Source organism: Coregonus clupeaformis, chromosome 6, assembly GCF_020615455.1.
Source record: "Coregonus clupeaformis isolate EN_2021a chromosome 6, ASM2061545v1, whole genome shotgun sequence".
Taxonomy (NCBI): domain Eukaryota; kingdom Metazoa; phylum Chordata; class Actinopteri; order Salmoniformes; family Salmonidae; genus Coregonus; species Coregonus clupeaformis.
Window position 1 is genome coordinate 32893249 of NC_059197.1, and position 26982 is coordinate 32920230.

The following is a 26982-nucleotide window of genomic DNA, read 5'->3' on the forward strand; positions in this document are numbered from 1 at the left end:
TCACAGTAGATGCTCCACTCTAACCCCAGTATAACCCTGGTCACAGTAGATGCTCCACTCTAACCCCAGTATAACCCTGGTCACAGTAGATGCTCTACTCTAACCCCAGTCTAACCCTGGTCACAGTAGATCCTCCACTCTAACCCCAGTCTAACCCTGGTCACAGTAGATCCTCCACTCTAACCCCAGTATAACCCTGGTCACAGTAGATCCTCCACTCTAACCCCAGTATAACCCTGGTCACAGTAGATCTTCCACTCTAACCCCAGTCTAACCCTGGTCACAGTAGATCTTCCACTCTAACCCCAGTATAACCCTGGTCACAGTAGATGCTCCACTCTAACCCCAGTATAAACCTGGTCACAGTAGGTCCTCCACTCTAACCACAGTCTAACCCTGGCCACAGTAGATGCTCCACTCTAACCCCAGTCTAATCCTGGTCACAGTAGATGCTCCACTCTAACCCCAGTATAACCCTGGTCACAGTAGATGCTCCACTCTAACCCCAGTCTAATCCTGGTCACAGTAGATGCTCCACTCTAACCCCAGTATAACCCTGGTCACAGTAGATGCTCCACTCTAACCCCAGTATAACCCTGGTCACAGTAGATCCTCCACTCTAACCCCAGTATAACCCTGGTCACAGTAGATCCTCCACTCTAACCCCAGTATAACCCTGGTCACAGTAGGTCCTCCACTCTAACCCCAGTCTAACCCTGGTCACAGTAGATCCTCCACTCTAACCCCAGTATAACCCTGGTCACAGTAGGTCCTCCACTCTAACCCCAGTATAACCCTGGTCACAGACACATGCTCCATGCTTTCTTTTGATCTGTGAGCTCAAGTACCGTATTAATTTATGTTTCTTATCTCAACTCAAAAGAAAGATGATTCATGAGCCACTGTGTTCAGAGCCCCTGATGTCTCCAGGGTTGTGTGTGTGTCTGTGCGTTTCAGTGGCTGTGTGCTGAATATTCCAGTGCCCCTCTCCTACCTCCCTGTCCCCGTCTGAGCCACACAACCCTGGGGTCATCAGGGGCTGTGTATACTGGGGCTCTGAACATTTTCTCTCTACATAGAAATGTCTAAAATCAACATCAAACACACATGGCATATTTACAGCTCAGGGGCAGGGGAACTGAGTGTGTGCGTTTATATGAATTATGTTATTCTCCTGTTCCTCTTCTTGGCATCTGGGAAATGGAGATGTTTTCTTGCTTAACATTATAACAAAGTGAAAAATATATTTTGAAACTTGGTTTTGGACAGGTGGTCTGATGAGAGAGAGAGAGAGAGAGAGAGAGAGAGAGAGAGAATCCTCAAATGTTTGGGGTGATGTTAACCACATTTATATATTGATGTCTCTCTCCTGTAGGAGCTGAATGTTCTGCAGCCTAAAGCAGGCTTCCGTCTCTGGCTTACGGCTGAGGTCCATCCCAAGTTCCCCCCCATCCTGTTGCAGTCCAGCCTCAAGATCACCTACGAGGTACAAACACTATATATGTACACACAGACAAACACACACAGACAGACACACACACACACCTTGTCCATGGTAATACAGTATGTGGCAGCTCGTGTTTGACTAAGACATGTAGCCCGGGGTGTATGTGGTGTGAAGCGTGTAGCCCCAGGTGTGTTAGCTGTTTGAGGCATGTTACTGAGGCGTGTTTCTGAGGCGTGTTATTGGGCTGAGTGTATGCAGAGCCAGGAGAAGTCTGTTAGTCAGGCTAGGCCAGGCTCCACTGACCAGCTGCACTGTTTGACAGCCCGGCATTAAGGAACAGACACTCACAGAAACACACAGGCCCTGTTGAGAAGTGGAGCACACTTGATCTCTCCTTCCCTCAGGCGAGCTTTTAACATGGTAAAGCCTGGAGCCCCTACTGCCATCCCAGCCTCGCTCACAGCACCATTTATGCCCTCGGCTATTCAAAATCCTCAGGATCTTCTAATTCATTGTCAAACTTCTCTCTCCCTCAGGCTCCTCCTGGTCTAAAGAAAAACTTGTTGAGGACCTATGAGTCGTGGAGCCCTGAGCAGATCAGTAAAGGCGGTCTGCTGTCCAGAGCCCAGTCCCTCTTCTGCCTCGCATGGTTCCACGCTGTCTGCCAGGAGAGACGTAATTACATCCCCCAGGTACCCTAGCACTTTACAAACTACATCCCCCAGGTAGCCTAGCTTCTTATAAACTACACTAGCGGTTATAAATTAGTAGTGGTAGCCCAGCGGTTAAGAGCGTTGGGCCAGTAACCAAAAGGACGCTGGTGTGAATCCTCAAGCGGACTATGTGAAAAATCTGTCGATGTGCCCTTGAGCAAGGCACTTAACTCCTGTAAGTCGCTCTGGATAAGAGTGTCTGCTAAATGAATACCCCAGCAGCTTATAAACTACATCCCCTAGGTACCCCAGCACTTTAAACTACATCCCACAGGAACCCCAGCACCTTATAAACTACATCCCCCAGGAAATAAAACTACAGTTCCCTGGAGTCATCCCAGTGCCTCCGATTTAATGACCTACTACAGCTCCCATCATGCCCTGGGACTGTTGTGGCCAACTAGAGCAGCCCCACTAATGTGTGTTTACAGTGTGTGTATAACCTGACCCTTTAGAAACATGGTCTCTGCGGTCACACAGCCATCAGCAGAGCCTGGGAACGTTGTCTGTGAGGTCATAAAGAACACTAGCGTGCTTCCACTCTCCAGTCTACAGAGAGATTCTGCACTCTCACTGCTCCCCTGTGCTCTGTAGCAGCTTTACCAGCTACAGCATGTTAACAGCAGTACACTCAGGACCAGGGGCTGCCTAATTTACAAACACCCTCCATGCTAGTTAATATACAATTAAACACACACGTACTCATAGCTGAAGTGTTCCACACAATACTGTACATACGTACACAGCGGTACTGAAAGCACTATGGAGAGCCATGATGACACAGATGTTTTAGTGATGGCTATAATTAGAATGTATCTATACCCGTCGGGGACTGAACACATAATTAACACACCAATTAAATACACCGACATGAGAAGGAACCAGGGATCCATCCAGAGTTATTAATGAAATACTGCTCTCCCCTTCCATATCTCTCCTACCGCTCTTCTTCTCACGTCACTCTTCCTTCCACCTCTCTCTCTCTCTCTCTCTCTCTCTCTCTCTCTCTCTCTCTCTCTCTCTCTCTCTCTCTCTCTCTCTCTCTCTCTCTCTCTCTCTCTCTCTCTCTCTCTCTCTCTCTCTCTCTCTCTCTCTCTCTCTCTCTCTCTCTCTCTCTCTCTCTCTCTCTCTCTCTCTCTCTCTCTCTCTCTCTCTCTCTCTCTCTCTCTCTCTCTCTCTCTCTGTGTGCAGTCAGCAGAGCAGCGGTAGTGTGTAATATTAGAGAGGTTAATTAGTCTATCATACTGGAACATGAACAGACTAATTACTGACCATCTCACACACACCACAGCCTCACCCCCAGTCTCACCCCCAGCCTCACCCCCAGTCTCACCCCCCAGCCTCACCCCCCAGTCTCACCCCCCACTGTACTGCTGCTGGATGTGTCTGAGCCAGGAGCCTCCCTCCCTCCCTCTCTCCAACCCTCTGGAGAACAGAACCACTCATGCAGAAGCATGGGACGTGTGTGTGTGCAGTTGGAGAGGGGTGGTGTGGATACGGCAGCAGAAGGGCATCTATACTGTTACTGAGAGATAGAGAGTACAGTACACAAGAGGATGAGAGCTCAATCAAGCATGGTGTACACACACACACACACTGGACTGCAGTGTGAGCCCAACCCCCTGCCATCTCAATCAGAGGACAGCGGCTGTAACAGCAGAGTGGAGATCACTGAGGCGAGACGACCACATCAACTAACACTGGTGACTCACAGGACCACACAAACACGCACACACAAAACGTACACACACTCATTCATTTCCATCCGCACAGACGGGGGCTTGCAACACGTTTATGCTCATCAGTCTCATCACAGAAGAGCATCAATCAGACGTGTGTGGGTGTGTGGGTGTGTGGGTGTGTGTGTGTGTGGGTGTGTGGGTGGGTGTGTGGGTGGGTGGTTGTGTGGATGTGTGGGTGTGTGGATGTGTGGATGTGTGGGTGTGTGGATGTGTGGATGTGTGGGTGTGTGGGTGTGTGGGTGTGTGTGGTTGTGTGGTTGTGTGGTTGTGTGGGTGTGTGGATGTGTGGGTGTGTGGGTGTGTGGATGTGTGGATGTGTGGGTGTGTGGGTGTGTGGGTGTGTGGATGTGTGGGTGGTGTGGGTGTGTGGGTGTGTGTTTTCACTGATTCTATTCGACCCCTGATGCATTTTGTGGTAAAGTATGTGTACATGCATGCATTGTCCCAGCATGTGGTTGATTGAAATAGTATTTTTTCCGCCCATCAATAAACCCTCAGGAGGTTAACACACAGATACACACATCACTCTGAATAACAATGAAGGCAATGATCCTGATATGAATATCAACACATCAATCAATCAATTTTTATTTTATATAGCCTTCTTACATCAGCTAATATCTCGAAGTGCTGTACAGAAACCCAGCCTAAAACCCCAAACAGCTAGTAATGCAGGTGTAGAAGCACGGTGGCTAGGAAAACTCCTAGAAAGGCAAAACCTAGGAAGAAACCTAGAGAGGAACCAGGCTATGAGGGGTGGCCAGTCCTCTTCTGGCTGTGCCGGGTGGAGATTATAACAGAACCATGCCAAGATGTTCAAAAATGTTCTATAAGTGACAAGCATGGTCAAATATAATCAGGAATAAATCTCAGTTGGCTTTTCATAGCCGATCATTAGAGTTTAAAACAGCAGGTCTGGGACAGGTAGGGGTTCCATAACCCGCAGGCAGAACAGTTTAAACTGGAATAGCAGCAAGGCCAGGCGGACTGGGGACAGCAAGGAGTCACCACGGCCGGTAGTCCCTGACGTATGGTCTAGGGCTCAGGTCTCAACACATCAACATTCCCTGTAGGGATCTGCATGTTAGAGGAGGGTCAGGGTTATTTTGGCTGAGGGGGAAAAGACACTGCATCTCGCCACACATCTTAACAGTATCGGAGTCTGACCACACATAGAACCTTACACAGTGTGCTGATAATCAGATATCTCTGGTCCCACAGGCTCCTGCATCTCATATCACACTATCTCTGGTCCCACAGGCTCCTGCATCTCATATCACACTATCTCTGGTCCCACAGGCTCCTGCATCCCATATCACACTATCTCTGGTCCCACAGGCTCCTGCATCCCATATCACACTATCTCTGGTCCCACAGGCTCCTGCATCCCATATCACACTATCTCTGGTCCCACAGGCTCCTGCATCCCATATCACACTATCTCTGGTCCCACAGGCTCCTGCATCCCATATCACACTATCTCTGGTCCCACAGGCTCCTGCATCCCATATCACACTATCTCTGGTCCCACAGGCTCCTGCATCCCATATCACACTATCTCTGGTCCCACAGGCTCCTGCATCCCATATCACACTATCTCTGGTCCCACAGGCTCCTGCATCCCATATCACACTATCTCTGGTCCCACAGGCTCCGGCATCCCATATCACACTATCTCTGGTCCCACAGGCTCCTGCATCCCATATCACACTATCTCTGGTCCCACAGGCTCCTGCATCCCATATCACACTATCTCTGGTCCCACAGGCTCCTGCATCCCATATCACACTATCTCTGGTCCCACAGGCTCCTGCATCCCATATCACACTATCTCTGGTCCCACAGGCTCCTGCATCCCATATCACACACACTATCTCTGGTCCCACAGGCTCCGGCATCCCATATCACACTATCTCTGGTCCCACAGGCTCCTGCATCCCATATCACACTATCTCTGGTCCCACAGGCTCCTGCATCCCATATCACACTATCTCTGGTCCCACAGGCTCCTGCATCCCATATCACACTATCTCTGGTCCCACAGGCTCCTGCATCCCATATCACACTATCTTTGGTCCCACAGGCTCCGGCATCCCATATCAAACACTGATGATACACTATCAGCCACTAGACTAGCATGATATGGCTGTATAATACTGATCAGAATACTGATACTAGCTCTATCAATTAGACCTGGTGGAGTATGGAGCTTTGAGGACCCCCAGGAAGGGTTTAAATAGTGTCCTCTCTCTCCTCGTGTCTGATGGAATCAATGCCATTCACCTTCTGCAGTACATACTGACTGGATGACAACTGTTGATGCTAGTTCATGTTCCTTTCAGATGCTAGTTCATATTGATGCCTGAAGTGCCACTGCAGTGTCTCAGCAAGTTGACAGTTCGCTTGGATACAGAGGCTGTTTTTTCCTGACAGTCACTCTAATTTGGTTTCTGTTATGTTCTTTCTCGTCTCGAGTTCTAATGCTCTGTTTTCTCTGTCTGTGGTTCTAATGACCTTTTCTAGGGATGGAATACGTTATAATATTCTGTTCTCTCTCTCTATGGTTCTAGGGAAGGAATAATTTATAATGTTCTGTTCTCTCTGTCTGTGGTTCTAGGGATGGATTAAGTTTTAATGTTCTGTTGTCTCTCTGTGGTTCTAGGGATGGATAAAGTTTTAATGTTCTGTTCTCTCTCTATGGTTCTAGGGATGGACTAAATTCTATGAGTTCTCTCTGTCTGATCTGCGGGCTGGCTTTGAGATCATCGACCGTCTGTTTGAAGGTGGTAAGGTGTTCCAGTGGGAGTTTGTCCATGGTCTGTTGGAGAACGCCATCTACGGCGGCAGGATAGACAACCCATGTGACCTGAGGATCCTCCGCTCCTACCTGGAACAGTTCTTCTCCTCACGTCTCCTTTCTGCCTCAGCCAATCACAACCAACGCAGCAAGAGAGGCCACGCCTTCCCGTCGCAGATCAGCCTGCCCAACTCCTGCTCCATACTGGTGAGACTATACAAACACACACACACACACACACACACACACACACCATCTCTGTCAGTCGTTTAACTCTGTGGTGTGTGTGTATGTTTGTGTGTTCAGGACTATCGTGGTGTGATAGAGAATCTTCCAGAGGACGACCGGCCAGCGTTTTTCGGCCTGCCTGCCAACATCGAACGCTCCTCCCAGAGAATCATCAGCTCTCAGGTCAGCTACCGCACACACATACAAATGATCAGCTCTCAAGTGTGGTTAACACACCAGTACACACACACACACACATAGACACACATTCTCACACACAGAGGGTGCACCTGTGTCCCATAACTCAGATGGGTGAGGAAGAGGATAGTGCCCCTCCCCTGCCCTCATGCCCTTTGACCCCACTGGCAGGCTTCTGTTTTCCACAGGAAAGCCACCACTCACACCCTCTCCTCCCAGAGTTTATTTGGCTGCAAGACATCCCTCATCCTCCCTCAGTTCTCTCTGCCTCAGGCCTGTTTGATGTCTGGAATGTCCCCCATCAGCACATTGTCTCCCTGCACCTCTAACCCTGGATATCTACACAGTCACACAGGCCTCGGACACACACACAACACAGTCAATCACCCCTACTCTCCCACACTCATGCACTCTCTCACACAGCCAAGGCCAGCCAGCAAGCCAGCCAGCCAGCCAGACAGACAGGAAGGCCGGGCTAGATTATTTGAGAGAGAACTCAGGGGCCTCATACAGGTCTGGAGGAAGAAAGGAGAAGCTTTATTAACTAACACACAAATACTCAGTCAAATTCACACCACTCCTGCTGGTGGAGTTGGCTGACACGGCAGCCACATTGTGTCCAGTGCTGTGTCCCACATGGCAGCCATTTTGGGCTGTCACTGTGCTCTCTGCCTGTCAGCAGGGGCTGTTTGAGGGGCAATTAAAGGCCTAATTACTCAGCCAATTAAAGAGATGATTGCTCTCCCAGATTGAGAGGGGAAATTGCGCCGACATGCTCTATGACACGGCACTTATTGCTGCTAAATCTGGAGCAGTGTGTTATTGGCTAATTCACCACCTCTTCCTTCCTCTGAGCTCAAAATTATCATTATAGCTGCTTTGGCACTGATTTATTTCTCTGTCTCTCTCTCTCTCTCTCTCTCTCTCTCTCTCTCTCTCTCTCTCTCTCTCTCTCTCTCTCTCTCTCTCTCTCTCTCTCTCTCTTTCTCTCTCCATTTCTCTCTCTCTCTCTCCATTTCTCTCTCTCCATTTCTCACTGCCTATTCTCGATTTATCTCTCTCTGATGTGCATCTAATTCATGGATGTTTGTGCTTGTGCAATCATACTTCACTATGGATTGCATATTTGGATTGTCATTTTGTTCAATATTTCATTTGATTCTATGGCTTTGTGATGTCTGCGCCTCCATCTGTCTGTCTGGCTTTGACACATCTGAAGAACTGGAGATAGAAGCATTACATTTAAGCAATAAGGCCCGAGGGGGTGTGGTATATGGCCAATTTACCACGACTGTTCTTATGCACGACGCAACGCGGAGACATGGGCCTGGATACAGCCCTTAGCCGTGATATATTGGCCATATACCACAAACCTCCGAGGTGCCTTATTGCTATTATAAACTGGTTACCGATGTAATTAGAGCAGTAAAAATACATGTTTTGTCATACCCGTGGTATACCACGGCTGTCAGCAATCAGCGTTCAGGGCTCGACCCACCCAGTTTATAATCCTGTATAAAGGCCTTTTCTCACCAAGTGGAGGGCAGAAATACAAATTCCGATTTTGACGCACTAAACCATTCTCACCAAGTCCAATACATTTTCCCCTTTTCAGAAAAATCTGCATAAGGTCACCAATGCTGCTGCGGTCGTTCTCCATGGCAATATGTTGTTCAAAGTGGCTAGAGAGGACGTAGTAATGACAGAAAACTCATATACTACTGGTAATATGATATGCTACTGGAAATATGATATACTACTGGTAATATGATATGCTACTGGAAATATGATATACTACTGGTAATATGATATGCTACTGGTAATATGATATGCTACTGGTAATATGATATGCTACTGGTAATATGATATGCTACTGGTAATATGATATACTACTGGTAATATGATATGCTACTGGTAATATGATATGCTACTGGTAATATGATATGCTACTGGTAATATGATATGCTACTGGTAATATGATATGCTACTGGTAATATGATATACTACTGGTAATATGATATGCTACTGGTAATATGATATGCTACTGGTAATATGATATGCTACTGGTAATATGATATGCTACTGGTAATATGATATGCTACTGGTAATATGATATGCTACTGGTAATATGATATGCTACTGGTAATATGATATGCTACTGGTAATATGATATGCTACTGGTAATATGATATGCTACTGGTAATATTAGGGTAAATCATGAAAGGAGCGTGGCTACGTTTCATTCCGTAGCACCCCATTTAATAAGAGAGGAAACGCAAAAATGGTACCTGTTGTCATTCCTACATATTAACAACCTTGCCTTAGCTTCAAATCCTTTCTGTGGGATATCAAAAACGAATCTGCATTATAGAATAATGCTAAATCAATGTAGCCTATCATATAAATTGAGGAGGAAAGTTTTAAGTGGAAGGAATAGAGACAGCTGTGATACAGGCTATATGAAGATGAAATTAACAACCATTAGAAAATAGAAACACATGCACCTGTCCATAGCAACCTGTCCATAGCAACATGTCCATAGCCTAATGATCTGCTGTTGATAAATGTTAGTGAAGCAATGGGTGGTTATGTTGAGACTACATTTTAATTTGAGTCCTTTATCTAAATCTGTGCAAACACTTAATGAGTGTAATCTCCGGCGGATATTTTGTTGTCTCTGTCTTTTAGGTTTGCCTATAGCACAGGTGGTCGTCTAGATTCACTTTAGCAGGCTGATAATATATAGCCTAATATATAGGCTATACGAATGATGCATTAATATATTAATTAACTTCTAATTTAGGCTACACATCTCTCTGTCTTCTTCTCAGTTCCCTTCTTGCGCAATTCACGCATCTCCGCTGGCAACTCCACTGACCGATCTCTTCCCCCCTCTCTAGCTCTTGAACGAGTAGCCTAAATAAAATGAACAGCAATACCTATAGTTTTAAACATATTTCGAGCAATTTTTTTAAACGAATAGGCATAGGCCTATTTGAGGAGAGAAGCTTTGAGCCTCTTGCATGCTGAATGGCTATAAAATAGGCTACAGCGTTGGCAATGAACTGGCAGGGAAGTTTGAATGGTGAGAGCGACGAGAAACTCTGGTGTGAAATTGATACATTGCTGCACTGATGCATTTCAAACGTAAAAAACAGGCAGAGAGACATTAAGTAATTAATTAATTAATTCACACAACGACCCCACAGACCTGTCAGTCACGGTGTGCAGCCTGTCAGTGGCAGAACACATGTCCCAGATAACAATTTCATTGGCTAACAGAATATTTTTGCATGTGAAAAGACAAAACAAATATGACCTGTTCCGAATAAATTATTGACGGATTGCGGCAACGATATTTCGCAATTGGTGTGAATGGCGCCATAAAAAAGACGTGCTCGTATTCATTTATTTTATAAAACAGACTTGGTGAGAAAAGGGCTTGTTCAATGAGGTGACATATTTTAACTGTATGTGCAGATAGTGTTCTAGGTCCCAGGGCAGATCTACAGTAAAGTCACTACAGTAGAGATATGATTCAGTCTAACAGTGAGAATCACACCTCCTGCCCTCCCTCCCTGCACTCCTCTTCTCTGATGACTCATTACACTGTATCAGCACTGGATGAGGAGAGGAGAGAGAGAAAATATGTGTTTTGTAGTGTTCTGTGAAAGTGTGTCCCTGCTTCGGCTATTTAAATGAATCCTGAGACACCATTATCACTACAGAAAATCATCATTCACTCTCTCTATAATCCTGCGCTGCTACACATGCCATTTCCTGGTAAATGTCCTCAGTGTGACTATTGTGTTGGCAGCCTGTCGTCCTACAGCTGGACCCAGGGGTGGAGGTTGTTGTTGTTGCTGCAGACACTGGCTGATGTAACCAACATAAATGCATCCATCACAAACACACAGGACCGATACTGACAAGTAGGCCTAGTCACTCCCTCTCACACACACACACACACACACACACACACACACACACCCACAGACACACACTCTAATGGAGAGGTTTGGCACCAAGTGGCACAGAGAGCCTTCTGAACTTTCCTAACCCTGTGGCGTTTTGCAAAGAGAGCCGAACCAGGCCAGCACTGGAACAACTCATAGGGAGAGGTGTGTGTGTGTGTGTGTGTGTGTGTGTGTTGTGTGTGTGTGTGTGTGTGTGTGTGTGTGTGTGTGTGTGTGTGTGTGTGTGTGTGTGTGTGTGTGTGTGTGTGTGTGTGTGTGTGTGTGTGTGTGTGTGTGTGTGTGTGTGTGTGTGTGTGTCTGTGTGTGTGTGTGTGTGTGTGTGTGTGTGTGTCTGTGTGTGTGTATGTGTGTGTCAGGGTGGGAGAGAGACAGAGAGTAGGGATGAAGGAGTACCTGCCAAGCCTGCAGAGCTCTGATAACAACAGCTCACACATCTTCTGAGAGCCGACTCAGACACAGGTTGTGTGTGTGTGTTTCCCTTATAGAGAAATTGTGTGTGTGTCTATGTTAAGATCTGTGTGTGTAGGTTCTAAGTAAGGTCAGTGACAGTAGTTCGGAGCTGTGAGGTGGAACTTTATAACACTCTCCCTGTCAGACATGATGGACGAGGAGTCCTGTACCCCTACACTACCCCAAGTCTGGGTGGGTGAATGGGTGGGTGGGAGGGAGGGTTTCTGGGAGAGAGAGGTGTCTGTGTGCCCCTTGTGGTTTAAGTATTAGGTAGTGGGCCAGACATTCACTCACTCACCTCATTCATTATCCCTTAACACATCTCAGAGCAGACAGGGGACAGGACAGCACAGGACAGCACAGGACAGGACAGGACAGGACAGCACAGGACAGGACAGCACAGGACAGGACAGGACAGGACAGGACAGGACAGCACAGGACAGGACAGCACAGCACAGGACAGGACAGCACAGGACAGGACAGCACAGGACAGGACAGGACAGCACAGGACAGGACAGCACAGGACAGGACAGCAGAGGACAGGACAAGACAGGACAGCAAAGGACAACACACTGCACACCACACAGCACATTGGCACTCCTATGTGTTAGCGTGTACAGTAGGTTTGAATGGCGAGAACCTAGTTACCGACTTGTGACTTTATGTAACTAATTTTGTGACTTCTGATGGTAATTGGTTGCACCAGATCATATTTAGGGGCTTCATAGCAAACGGGGTGAATACATATCCATGCACCACTTTTCCGTTATTTATTTTTTAGAATTTTTTGAAACAAGTTATTTCTTTCATTTCACTTCACCAATTTGGACTATTTTATGTATGTCCATTACATGAAATCCAAATAATTATCAATTTAAATGACAGGTTTTAATGCAACAAAATAGGAAAAACGACAAGGGGGATGAATATTCTTGCAAGGCACTGTACTTATAACTTTGTAGGCTGCATGTGCTGCACCAGAATCACGTTCTCTCAGTTTTATCATGGTTTGAACGATGTGCATAATTCCAGTCCATATAATACAGTATAATACAATACAGTACAGTAATACAGTTCACATTCAAAAAGATTAGCCTACTGGAGCTAGTTTCATCACACAATACCCCATAATGACAAAGTTGTTCGCAAATGTATTAAAAATCGCTATGAGACACGAAATTGAGCTCAGGTGCATCCTGTTTCCATTGATCATCCTTGATGTTTTTACAACTTGATTGGAGTCCACGTGGTAAATTCAATTGATTGGACATGATTTGGAAAGGCACACACCTGTCTATATAAGGTCCCACAGTTGACAGTGCATGTCAGAGCAAAAACCAAGCCATGAGGTCGAAGGAATTGTCCTTAGAGCTCCAAGACAGGATTGTGTTGAGGTACAGATCTGGGGAAGGGTACCAAAACATTTCTGCAGCATTGAATGTCCCCAAGAACACAGTGGCCTCCATCATTCTTAAATGGAAGAAGTTTGGAACCACCAAGACTCTTTCTAGAGCTGGCCACCTGGTCAAACTGAGCAATCGGGGGAGAAGGGCCTTGGTCAGGGAGGTGACCAAGAACCCGATTGTCACTCTAACTTGGCACCATCCCTACGGGGAAGCATGGTGGTGGCAGCATCATGCTGTGGGGAAGTTTTTCAGCGGCAGGGACTGGCAGACTAGTCAGGTTTGAGGGAAAGATGAACGGAGCAAAGTACAGAGAGATCCTTGATGAAAACCTGCTCCAGAGTGCTCAGGACCTCAGACTGGAAGAAGGTTCACCTTCCAACAGGACAAAGACCCTAAGCACACAGCCAAGACAATGCAGGAGTGGCTTTGGGACAAGTCTCTGAATGTCCTTGAGTGGCCCAGCCAGAGCCCGGACTTGAACCCGATCGAAAATATCTGGAGAGACCTGAAAATAGCTGTGCAGCGACGCTCCCCATCCAACCTGACAGAGCTTGAGAGGATCTGCAGAGAAGAATGGGAGAAACTCCGCAAATACAGCTGTGCCAAGCTTGTAGCGTCATACCCAAGAATACTCAAGGCTGTAATCACTGTCAAAGGTGCTTCAACAAAGTACTGAGTAAAGGGTCTGAATACTTATGCAAATGTGATTGGAAAAAAACATAAATGTGCTAACATTTCTAAAAACCTGTTTTTGCTTTGTCATTATGGTGTATTGTGTGTAGATTGATGAGGGGAAATAAGTGTCTTCCATTTTAGAATAAGACTGTAACGTAACAAAATGTGGAAAAAGTCAAGGGGTCTGATATTTTCCAAATGCATTGTATATGTATTGGATAACGGCACAATCGTTTGTGCTTTTTTGGTCTTGTGCTCATAAAATGTATTTAATGTATGGCTCATCATGCTCAGGTAGCATCAGGCTTGAATTTTTGATCAAAGCTCTAATCAAATTCAGACACACAGTACCAGTCAAAAGTTTCGGACACACCTACTCATTCAATGGTTATTCTTTATTTTTACTATTTCCTACATTGTAGAATAATAGTGAAGACATCAAAACTATGAAATAGCACATGAAATCATGTAGTAACCAAAAACATATTTTATATTTGAGATTCTTCAAAGTAGCCACCCTTTGCCTTGATGACAGCTTTGCACACTCTTGGCATTCTCTCAACCAGCTTCAACTGGAATGTTTTTCCAACAGTCTTGAAGGAGTTCCCACATATGCTGAGAACTTGTTGGCTGCTTTTCACTCTGGGGTCCAACTCATCCCAAACCATCTCAATTTGATTGAGGTCGGGTGATTGTGGAGGTCAGGTCATCTAATGCAGCACTCCATCACTCTCCTTCTTGGTCAAATAACCCTTACACAGCCTGGAGGTGTGTTGGGTCATTGTCCTGTTGAAAAACAAATGATAGTCCCACTAAGCGCAAACCAGATGGGATGGCGTATCGCTGCAGAATGCTGTGGTAGCCATGCTGGTTAAGTGTGCCTTGAATTCTAAATAAATCACAGATGGTGTCACCAGCAAAGCACCCCCACACCATCACACCTCCTCCTCCATGCTTCACGGTGGGAACCACACATGCGGAGATCATCCGTTGACCTACTCTGCGTCTCACAAAGACACGGCGGTTGGAACCAAAAATGTGGACTCATCAGACCAAAGGACAGATTTCCACCGGTCTAATATCCTTTATTAGTGGTTTCTTTGCAGCAATTCAACCATGAAGGCCTGATTCATGCAGTCTCTTCTGAACAGTTGATGTTGAGATGTGTCTGTTCCTTGAACTCTGAAGCATTTATTTGTTGCAGTATGTTGCAGTATGTTGTGCTATGTTGCAGTATGTTGCAAAATGTTGCAGTATGTTGCGCTATTTTGCAGTATGTTGCGCTATGTTGCAGTATGTTGCAGTGTTTTGCGGTATGTTGCAGTATGTTGCAGTATGTTGCGCTATGTTGCAGTATGTTGTGCTATGTTGCAGTATGTTGCGATATGTTGTAGTATGTTGCGGTATGTTGCAGTGTTTTGCCGTATGTTGCGGTATGTTGCGTTATGTTGCAGTATGTTGCAGTATGTTGCGCTATTTTGCAGTATGTTGCGCTATGTTGCAGTATGTTGCAGTGTTTTGCAGTATGTTGCGCTATGTTGCAGTATGTTGCGCTATGTTGCAGTATGTTGCGCTATGTTGCAGTATGTTGCGATATGTTGTAGTGGGGGATTTAATGTATGTTTATTCCTATTAGCCCCCCTCCTTTCCTCTATTGTCTTGTCGGCAATATCCATCATGCAGCGTTCACACTATCACTAATACTAATACTATCACTATCACTAACACTATCACTAATACTAATACTATCACTATCACTAACACTATCACTAATACTTTCACTAATACTATCACTATCACTAATACTATCACGAACACTAACATTATCACTATCGCTATTACTAACACTATCACGATCACTAACACTATCACTATCACTAACACTAACACTATCACTAACACTTTTACTATCACTAACAGTAACACTATCACTTTTACTAACACTATCACTATCACTAACACATTATCACTAACACACTATCACTAACACTAATACTATCACTAACACACTATCAATCTATTAACCATTAGAGCTACTGTACTTCTCTATCGCTCCCAATTCATTTAAATTCAATAAGCTTTATTGGCATGACGTAACAATGTACATATTGCCAAAGAATACTTTGGATATTAAGTGATACACAGAGGACCAAACCCACACACACCTCAGACCAGAAACCCTATCTCTACTATCAGAGTATAAACACACCTCAGACCAGAAACCCTATCTCTACTATCAGAGTATAAACACACCTCAGACCAGAAACCCTATCTCTACTATCAGAGTATAAACACACCTCAGACCAGAAACCCTATCTCTACTATCAGAGTATAAACACACCTCAGAACAGAAACCCTATCTCTACTATCAGAGTATAAACACACCTCAGACCAGAAACCCTATCTCTACTATCAGAGTATAAACACACCTCAGACCAGAAACCCTATCTCTACTATCAGAGTATAAACACACCTCAGACCAGAAACCCTATCTCTACTATCAGAGTATAAACACACCTCAGACCAGAAACCCTATCTCTACTATCAGAGTATAAACACACCTCAGAACAGAAACCCTATCTCTACTATCAGAGTATAAACACACCTCAGAACAGAAACCCTATCTCTACTATCAGAGTATAAACACACCTCAGACCAGAAACCTTATCTCTACTATCAGAGTATAAACACACCTCAGACCAGAAACCCTATCTCTACTGTCAGAGTATAAACACACCTCAGAACAGAAACCCTATCTCTCACTATCAGAGTATAAACACACCTCAGACCAGAAACCCTATCTCTACTATCAGAGTATAAACACACCTCAGAACAGAAACCCTATCTCTACTATCAGAGTATAAACACACCTCAGAACAGAAACCCTATCTCTACTATCAGAGTATAAACACACCTCAGACCAGAAACCCTATCTCTACTATCAGAGTATAAACACACCTCAGACCAGAAACCCTATCTCTACTATCAGAGTATAAACACACCTCAGACCAGAAACCCTATCTCTACTATCAGAGTATAAACACACCTCAGAACAGAAACCCTATCTCTACTATCAGAGTATAAACACACCTCAGACCAGAAACCCTATCTCTACTATCAGAGTATAAACACACCTCAGACCAGAAACCCTATCTCTACTATCAGAGTATAAACACACCTCAGACCAGAAACCCTATCTCTACTATCAGAGTATAAACACACCTCAGAACAGAAACCCTATCTCTACTATCAGAGTATAAACACACCTCAGAACAGAAACCCTATCTCTACTATCAGAGTATAAACACACCTCAGACCAGAAACCCTATCTCTACTATCAGAGTATAAACACACCTCAGACCAGAAACCCTATCTCTACTATCAGAGTATAAACACACCTCAGACCAGAAACCCTATCTCTACTATCAGAGTATAAACACACCTCAGAACAGAAACCCTATCTCTACTATCAGAGTATAAACACACCTCAGACCAGAAACCCTATCTCTACTATCAGAGTATAAACACACCTCAGACCAGAAACCCTATCTCTACTATCAGAGTATAAACACACCTCAGAACAGAAACCCTATCTCTACTATCAGAGTATAAACACTCAGAACAGAAACCCTATCTCTACTATCAGAGTATAAACACACCTCAGAACAGAAACCCTATCTCTACTATCAGAGTATAAACACACCTCAGACCAGAAACCCTATCTCTACTATCAGAGTATAAACACACCTCAGAACAGAAACCCTATCTCTACTATCAGAGTATAAACACACCTCAGAACAGAAACCCTATCTCTACTATCAGAGTATAAACACACCTCAGAACAGAAACCCTATCTCTACTATCAGAGTATAAACACACCTCAGACCAGAAACCCTATCTCTACTATCAGAGTATAAACACACCTCAGAACAGAAACCCTATCTCTACTATCAGAGTATAAACACACCTCAGAACAGAAACCCTATCTCTACTATCAGAGTATAAACACACCTCAGAACAGAAACCCTATCTCTACTATCAGAGTATAAACACACCTCAGAACAGAACCCCTATCTCTACTATCAGAGTATAAACACACCTCAGACCAGAAACCCTATCTCTACTATCAGAGTATAAACACACCTCAGAACAGAAACCCTATCTCTACTATCAGAGTATAAACACACCTCAGAACAGAAACCCTATCTCTACTATCAGAGTATAAACACACCTCAGACCAGAAACCCTATCTCTACTATCAGAGTATAAACACACCTCAGACCAGAAACCCTATCTCTACTATCAGAGTATAAACACACCTCAGACCAGAAACCCTATCTCTACTATCAGAGTATAAACACACCTCAGAACAGAAACCCTATCTCTACTATCAGAGTATAAACACACCTCAGACCAGAAACCCTATCTCTACTATCAGAGTATAAACACACCTCAGACCAGAAACCCTATCTCTACTATCAGAGTATAAACACACCTCAGACCAGAAACCCTATCTATACTATCAGAGTATAAACACACCTCAGACCAGAAACCCTGTCTCTACTATCAGAGTATAAACACACCTCAGACCAGAAACCCTATCTCTACTATCAGAGTATAAACACACCTCAGACCAGAAACCCTATCTCTACTATCAGAGTATAAACACACCTCAGAACAGAAACCCTATCTCTACTATCAGAGTATAAACACACCTCAGACCAGAAACCCTATCTCTACTATCAGAGTATAAACACACCTCAGACCAGAAACCCTATCTCTACTATCAGAGTATAAACACACCTCAGACCAGAAACCCTATCTCTACTATCAGAGTATAAACACACCTCAGACCAGAAACCCTATCTCTACTATCAGAGTATAAACACACCTCAGAACAGAAACCCTATCTCTACTATCAGAGTATAAACACACCTCAGACCAGAAACCCTATCTCTACTATCAGAGTATAAACACACCTCAGACCAGAAACCCTATCTCTACTATCAGAGTATAAACACACCTCAGAACAGAAACCCTATCTCTACTATCAGAGTATAAACACACCTCAGAAACTGATTGAAAATTGAAAATAAACTTTTCTGCTGGTCTGTTTTTTTATCTGTCCAATGAATGGACGGATGGATGGACTGATTGATTTACCTTTATCATGCTGAACTGTCAAGGTCAATGTCCACACACATTAACTCCTCCACCCTTTGTCTGTCTGTCTGTCTGTCTCCAGGTGATCTCCCAGCTGAGGATACTGAGCCGCTCGGAAGCAGCAGGATCAAAGTTCGACAGAGAGATCTGGTCCAATGGCCTCTCTCCTGTCCTCAACCTATGGAAGAAACTCAACCAGGTAACTCTCTCTCTCTCTTTCTCTCTCCCTCTCTGCTCGCTCCTCTTTCTACCTGACAGCTGCTGTGTGTTTGTCTGTGCGTGCTTGCTTGCTAATGTGTGTGTTGGCCGATGGCTGCTCACTCCTCGGTTTTGCTAGTGTATGCAGTTGCTTAGAAACCACCACCTTTCAAATCACTGAAATGTCCCCTTTTGTGTTAAATAATTTAGCCCTTCTCTCTCTCTCTCTCCCTCCTCATTCACCGCTTTCTCTCTCTCTCTTTCTCTCTCTCTCTCTCTCTTCCCCCCTCCATTAGTGTATGTCTTGTTCTGTGGGCCTGAAAACATTATATGTTATGTGTATCGTACGTGTACTGTTGATGTACATGTGTCCTCCTAGTCTCACAGCTGCTGTTGTTGTCTGTTGATTGGTCATTGAGGTGACTGAAGTGTTTTCTGATTGGCTATAATAAGGTATGTCTTTAGGAGACAGAAGAGAATAGGAGACTGGACTTAGTTTTTTCTTTGTAAACAAGCTTATTTTATGTTAATGATACCCCAGGAGCCATTAATTTGTTTTGTCGTGTCTCCTCTGCCCAATTTGTCTGTCTTTAAGTAAATGCTTCATCCTTAACTGGGTGTGGATTCACCAGAGCATTGAGGTGCAAAATCCCCAAATATTTGAACAGTCATGCGCCACCACCACTGCTGATTCTGATATATCTGTGGATATGGAGGTGTTTTTCACTTGGGTCCATACTAACAGTTGTTCTCTGTGGATATGGAAGTGTTTGTCTCTTGGGTCCATACAAACAGTGGTTCTCTGTGGAAACGGAAGTGTTTGGCACTCGGGTCCATACTAACAGTGGTTCTCTGTGGATATGGAAGTGTTTATCACTTGGGTCCATACTAACAGTGGTTCTCTGTGGATACGGAAGTGTTTATCACTTGGGTCCATACTAACAGTGGTTCTCTGTGGATACGGAAGTGTTTGTCACTTGGGTCCATACTAACAGTGGTTCTCTGTGGATCCAGAAGTGTTTGTCACTTGGGTCCATACTAACAGTGGTTCTCTGTGGATACGGAAGTGTTTGTCACTTGGGTCCATACTAACAGTGGTTCTCTGTGGATCCAGAAGTGTTTATCACTTGGGTCCATACTAACAGTGGTTCTCTGTGGATACGGAAGTGTTTGTCACTTGGGTCCATACTAACAGTGGTTCTCTGTGGATCCAGAAGTGTTTGTCACTTGGGTCCATACTAACAGTGGTTCTCTGTGGATCCAGAAGTGTTTGTCACTTGGGTCCATACTAACAGTGGTTCTCTGTGGATACGGAAGTGTTTGTCACTTGGGTCCATACTAACAGTGGTTCTCTGTGGATACGGAAGTGTTTGTCACTTGGGTCCATACTAACAGTGGTTCTCTGTGGATCCAGAAGTGTTTGTCACTTGGGTCCATACTAACAGTGGTTCTCTGTGGATCCAGAAGTGTTTGTCACTTGGGTCCATACTAACAGTGGTTCTCTGTGGATCCAGAAGTGTTTGTCACTTGGGTCCATACTAACAGTGGTTCTCTGTGGATCCAGAAGTGTTTGTCACTTGGGTCCATACTAACAGTGGTTCTCTGTGGATCCAGAAGTGTTTGTCACTTGGCTCCATACTAACAGTGGTTCTCTGTGGATACGGAAGTGTTTGTCACTTGGCTCCATACTAACAGTGGTTCTCTGTGGATCCAGAAGTGTTTGTCACTTGGGTCCATACTAACAGTGGTTCTCTGTGGATCCAGAAGTGTTTGTCACTTCTGGGTCCATACTAACAGTGGTTCTCTGTGGATCCAGAAGTGTTTGTCACTTGGGTCCATACTAACAGTGGTTCTCTGTGGATCCAGAAGTGTTTGTCACTTGGCTCCATACTAACAGTGGTTCTCTGTGGATCCAGAAGTGTTTGTCACTTGGCTCCATACTAACAGTGGTTCTCTGTGGATCCAGAAGTGTTTGTCACTTGGGTCCATACTAACAGTGGTTCTCTGTGGATCCAGAAGTGTTTGTCACTTGGGTCCATACTAACAGTGGTTCTCTGTGGATACGGAAGTGTTTGTCACTTGGCTCCATACTAACAGTGGTTCTCTGTGGATCCAGAAGTGTTTGTCACTTGGGTCCATACTAACAGTGGTTCTCTGTGGATCCGGAAGTGTTTGTCACTTGGGTCCATACTAACAGTGGTTCTCTGTGGATACGGAAGTGTTTGTCACTTGGGTCCATACTAACAGTGGTTCTCTGTGGATCCAGAAGTGTTTGTCACTTGGCTCCATACTAACAGTGGTTCTCTGTGGATCCAGAAGTGTTTGTCACTTGGGTCCATACTAACAGTGGTTCTCTGTGGATCCAGAAGTGTTTGTCACTTGGCTCCATACTAACAGTGGTTCTCTGTGGATCCAGATAATGTATTCAGTGTGTGTCCCTGTGTTGTTTACTCCAATATAATTCAAGTCTCTGTAAAGCTGATTAAGTTTCTTCATCTTGTGTGTGTATTCCCTCTTTTTGTAACCATTCCCCCTGTTAGTCTCTCATGTGGGTAATGAGTTTATTTAATGATTCATGTTGCTATAGTGGAGGAGTGTTGGTATGTTGCGGACGTCATTGTTCTTTCTTCAGGACCAGGCTATGACATCATTACTATGTATTATTTTCTGAGAGTAAGAATAGGCTACACCTACACACACACCGTTGTTATGTTTGATATCAATACGAGAATTATGCATTGTGTTAATGTTTTTTTATATGGGTGTCGCTTGACATCCCAGAATCTTGGGCAGCACCCCGCTGGTTTTAATTAATGGCGGGTCCCTCATCGGATCCCTGTAAAACCTCATTAGCATATCTTACCCAGCCTGCACCAGGGGGAGAGAATACAACACAAACAACAGAAAGAATAATAGAGGGGAAGGAGGACAGTATCTCTGTTTTATTGTCTTAGGAGAGAGTGATCCTGTCAATACAGGAGTTTTTGCTAAATGAATTCACTCCTTTCTCTCTGTGACTTTGGGAGGGAGTCGAGGAGATCATTGGTTTGCATATTATGTTGTTCACTGGTTTCACTGTAAACATGAAACACAACACTTTGACGACTCTTTTTGGTGTGTGTGCGTGTGCGTGCGTGTGTGTGGGTGTAGTGTGTGTAGTGTGTGCGTGTGTGTGTGTGTGTGTGTGTGTGTGTTTGTGTAGTGCGAGCCTGTGTGTGTCAAGCCCAGCCCCCTGACGGTACCAGATATGAATGCTCCATTCCATTGGTCAGTCTACAGTGGTGTATTAACCAGCTCAACAAGGACTAGCAACTAATGACCAGCTAATTACTCCTCCTACTACCTCCTAGCAGCTAGCTAATCACCTCTCTAGTAATCTCCTATTAATCATCTGTTGGCATTAAGCTAGGGGGGTGGCATGCATTTTACACAGCAACTGGGACTAGTTAGTCATTTAGATACAAGTCATTTAATTATCCTCTCTCTCTTTCTCTTCATTCTCTCTCTCTCTCTCTCTCTCTCTCTCTCTCTCTCTCTCTCTCTCTCTCTCTCTCTCTCTCTCTCTCTCTCTCTCTCTCTCTCTCTCTCGGTCTATCTATCTATCGCTCTCTCTCAGGGCTCGTCTCTCATCCATCAAAAAGTTGCCCCACCCACTGAAGGTCAGGGGTCACCTGTCTTGTCCTTCATTGTTCTGGAACAGTTCAATGCTATCCGATTGGTCCAGGGGATCCACCAGTCCCTGGCTGCACTGAGTAAGGTGATCAGAGGGACTTCGCTGCTCACTGCTGACGTCCACAAACTGGCCACTGCTCTACTCAACCAGGAGGTACTGTGTGCGTGTGTGTTACCAAATCAAATCAAATCCAATTTTATTTGCCACATGCGCCGAATACAACAGGTGTAGACCTTACAGTGAAATGCTTACTTACAAGCCCTTAACCAACAATGCAGTTTTAAGAAAATAAAAAAAAGTGTTATGTAAAAAATAGATAACAAAAAAATAGAGTCAATGTGCGGGGGCACCGGTTAGTCGAGGTAATTTAGGTAATATGTACATCTGGGTAGAGTTAAAGTGACTATGCATAGATAATTATCAGAGAGTAGCTGTAGCGTAAAAGAGGGGGTGGGGGACAATGCAAATAGTCTGGGTAGCCATGATTAGCTGTTCAGGAGTCTTATGGCTTGGGGGTAGAAGCTGTTGAGAAGCCTTTTGGACCTAGACTTGGTGCTCCGGTACCGCTTGCCGTGCGGTAGCAGAGAGAACAGTCTATAACTAGGGTGGCTGGAGTCTTTGACAATTTTTTAGGGCCTTCCTCTGACACCGCCTGGTATAGAGGTCCTGGATGGCAGGAAGCTTGGCCCCAGTGATGTACTGGGCCGTACGCACTACCCTCTGTAGTGCCTTGCGGTCGGAGGCCGAGCAGTTGCCATACCAGGCAGAGATGCAACCAGTCAGGATGCTCTCGATGGTGCAGCTGTAGAACTTTTTGAGGATCTGAGGACCCATGCCAAATCTTTTCAGTCTCCTGAGGGGAATAGGCTTTGTCGTGCCCTCTTCACGACTGTCTTGGTGTGTTTGGACCATGATAGTTTGTTAGTGATGTGGACACCAAGGAACTTGAAGCTCTCAACCTGTTCCACTACAGCCCCGTCGATGAGAATGGGGCGTGCTCAGTCCTCTTTTTTTTTCCTGTAGTCCACAATCATCTCCTTTGTCTTGATCACGTTGAGGGAGAGGTTTTTATCCTGGCACCACATGGCCAGGTCTCCGACCTCCTCCTTATAGGCTGTCTCATCGTTGTCGGTGATCAGGCCTACCACTGTTGTGTCGTCGGCAAACTTAATGATGGTGTTGGAGTCGTGCCTGGCCATGCAGTCATGGATGAACAGGAAGTACATGAGGGGCCCCCGTGTTGAGGATCAGCGTGGCAGGTGTGTTGTTACCTACCCTTACCACCTGGGGCGGCCCATCAGGAAGTCCAGGATCCAGTTGCAGAGGGAGGTGTTTAGTCCTAGGGTCCTTAGCTTAGTGATGAGCTTTGAGGGCACTATGGTGTTGAACGCTGAGCTGTAGTCAATGAATAGCATTCTCACGTAGGTGTTCCTCTTGTGCAGATGGGAAAGGGCAGTGTGGAGTGCAATAGAGATTGCATCATCTGTGTATCTGTTGGGGTGGTATGCAAATTGGAGTGGGTCTAGGGTTTCTGGGATAATGGTGTTGATGTGAGCCATGACCAGCATTTCAAAGCACTTCATGGCTACAGACGTGAGTGCTACGGGTAGGTAGTCATTTAGGCAAGTTATCTTAGTGTTCTTGGGCACATGGACTATGGTGGTCTGCTTGAAACATGTTGGTATTACAGACTGTCTGGGACATGTTGAAAATGTCAGTGAAGACACTTGCCAGTTGGTCAGCGCATGCTCGGAGTACACGTCCTGGTTATCCGTCTGGCCCTGCGGCCTTGTGAATGTTGACCTGCTTAAAAGTCTTACTCGAAACGGCTACGGAGAGCGTGATCACATAGTCATCCAGAACAGCTGATGCTCTCATGCGTGCTTCAGTGTTGCTTGCATCGAAGCGAGCATAGAAGTGATTTAGCTCGTCTGGTAGGCTTGTGTCACTGGGCAGCTCGCGACTGTGCTTCCCATTGTTGTCTGTAATAGTTTTCAAGCCCTGCCACATCCGACGAGCGTCAGAGCCGGTGTAGTACGATTCAATCTTAGTCCTTTATTGACTCTTTGCCTGTTTGATGGTTCGTCGGAGGGCATAGCGGGATTTCTTATAAGCGTCCGGGTTAGAGTCCCGCTCCTTGAAAGCGGCAGCTCTACCCTTTAGCTCAGTGCGGATGTTGCCTGTAATCCATGGCTTCTGGTTGAGGTATGTACGTACGGTCACTGTGGGGACGACGTCATCGATGCACTTATTGATGAAGCCAGTGACTGATGTGGTGTACTCCTCATTGCTATCGGAAGAATCCCGGAACATATTCCAGTCTCTGCTAGCAAATCAGTCCTGTAGCTTAGCATCTGCGTCATCTGACCACTTCCTTATTAACCGAGTCACTGGTGCTTCCTGCTTTAGTTTTTGCTTATAAGCAGGAATCAGGAAGATAGAGTTATGGTCAGATTTGCCAAATGGAGGGCGAGGGAGAGCTTTGTATGCGTCTCTGTGTGTGGAGTATAGGTGGTCTAGAGTTTATTTTTCCTCTGGTTGCACATTTAACATGCTGGTAGAAATTAGGTAGAACGGATTTAAGTTTCCCTGCATTAAAGTCCCCGGCCACTAGGAGCGCTGCCTCTGGATTAGCGTTTTCCTGTGTACTTATGGCCTTATACAGCTCATTGAGTGCAATCTTAGTGCCAGCATCGGTTTATGGTGGTAAATAGACAGCTACGAAAAATATAGATGAAAACTCTCTTGGTAAATAGTGTGGTCTACAGCTTATCATGAGATACTTCACCTCAGGCGAGCAAAACCTCGAGACTTCCTTAGTATTAGATTTCAGCTGTTGTTTACAAATATACATACCCTTGTCTTACCGGAGTCAGCCGTTCTATCCTGCCGATGTAGCGTATATCCCACCAGCTGTATGTTATCCATGTCGTCGTTCAGCCACGACTCGGTGAAACATAAGATATTACAGTTGTTAATGTCCCGTTGGTAGGATAACCTTAATCTTTGGTAGTCCAATTTATTTTCAAATGATTGAACATTGGATTGATGGAAGAGGCAGTTTACTCGCTCGCCGTCGGATCCTTACAAGGCACCCTGACCTATGTCCACGATATCTCTGTCTCTTTCTCATGCAAATGATAGGGATTTGGGCCTTATCGGGTGTCTGTAGAATATCCTTCGCGTCCGACTCATTGACGAAAAAATCTTTGTCCAATACGAGGTGAGTAATCGCTGTCCTGTTATCCAGAAGCTCTTTTTGGTCATAAGAGACGGTGGCAGAAACATTATGTACAGAATAAATTACAAATAATGCGAAAAAAACACATAATAGTACAATTGGTTAGAGGGCTGTAAAACGGCAGCCATCTTCTCCGGCGCCATTAACTAATCCCATGGGCTTGGCATCAGACCATCACAGCCCTTCGGTAATGTTCCGTAATAAACCATTTATAAGGCATTTATAAAGTGAGCGTTCACCATGCGTTAATCATTACTCCCACATTTATATACCATTTACTAATCATTAGTAAGTATTTTTGCAGCCCCTAATCTAAAGTGAGCGCTATTAAATGCTTCATAAATACTTTATAAATGTTTTGAGTGACCAGTGTAATTTCCCAGCAGTACCTGGGGAAAATAATAACCACACAACACAGGATATTTAAGGAAATACACAACATGACCAACATGCTCGTCGAACATCTCATTCCAAAATCATGGGCATTAATATGGAGTTGGTCCCCCCTTTGCTGCTATAACAGCCTCCACTCTTCTGGGAACGCTTTACACTAGATGTTGGAACATTGCTGCGGGGACTTGCTTCCATTCAGCCACAAGAGCATTAGTGAGGTCGGGCACTGATGTTGGGCGATTAAGCCTGGCTCGCAGTCGGTGTTCCAATTCTGTCACGGTTCCCCCAGACAGAACCCAGAAGCAGACCAGGACAAGGAGAGCAGGTTGAACGAAGGTGAGGGTTTATTACAGATTCAAAAAAAGGTGCAGGATAATCCAGGGAAACAGAGCGGGCGTAAGCGGTGGATGAGTTGTTGAGGGTGCAGCGGTTGGTCCAAGGATACACGCAGCCGCCACCATCAGGCAGAGGTAGGGGTGAGGGTTCCGGACGAGTGACTGGAGATGGAACAAAAACGGAGGTAAGCCAACACCAAACCAACAAGGTACAAAACAACAAAACTAACGCTAGAAGCTCTAGGGACTGATACTCTGATAAACCTACTGTTCATGGCTAACGAATCTGGCAGGAACTGGATGTTTGGCCAGAGCCTAAGAAGGGTGATGATCAGACCAGGTGTGC

The 26982-nt window shown here is 45.1% G+C and overlaps 1 protein-coding gene across 1 annotated transcript in view; it reads left to right on the forward strand.

Moving 5' to 3' along the window:
- Positions 1 to 26982, forward strand: part of LOC121567802 (cytoplasmic dynein 2 heavy chain 1) — a 176424-nt gene that overhangs the window by 133952 nt on the left and 15490 nt on the right. Inside the window, 6 exon segments of the mRNA XM_045220180.1 lie at positions 1376 to 1486; positions 1984 to 2139; positions 6610 to 6906; positions 7006 to 7110; positions 18879 to 18995; positions 22611 to 22820. Of these exon segments, the coding sequence (XP_045076115.1) occupies positions 1376 to 1486; positions 1984 to 2139; positions 6610 to 6906; positions 7006 to 7110; positions 18879 to 18995; positions 22611 to 22820 (996 nt within the window).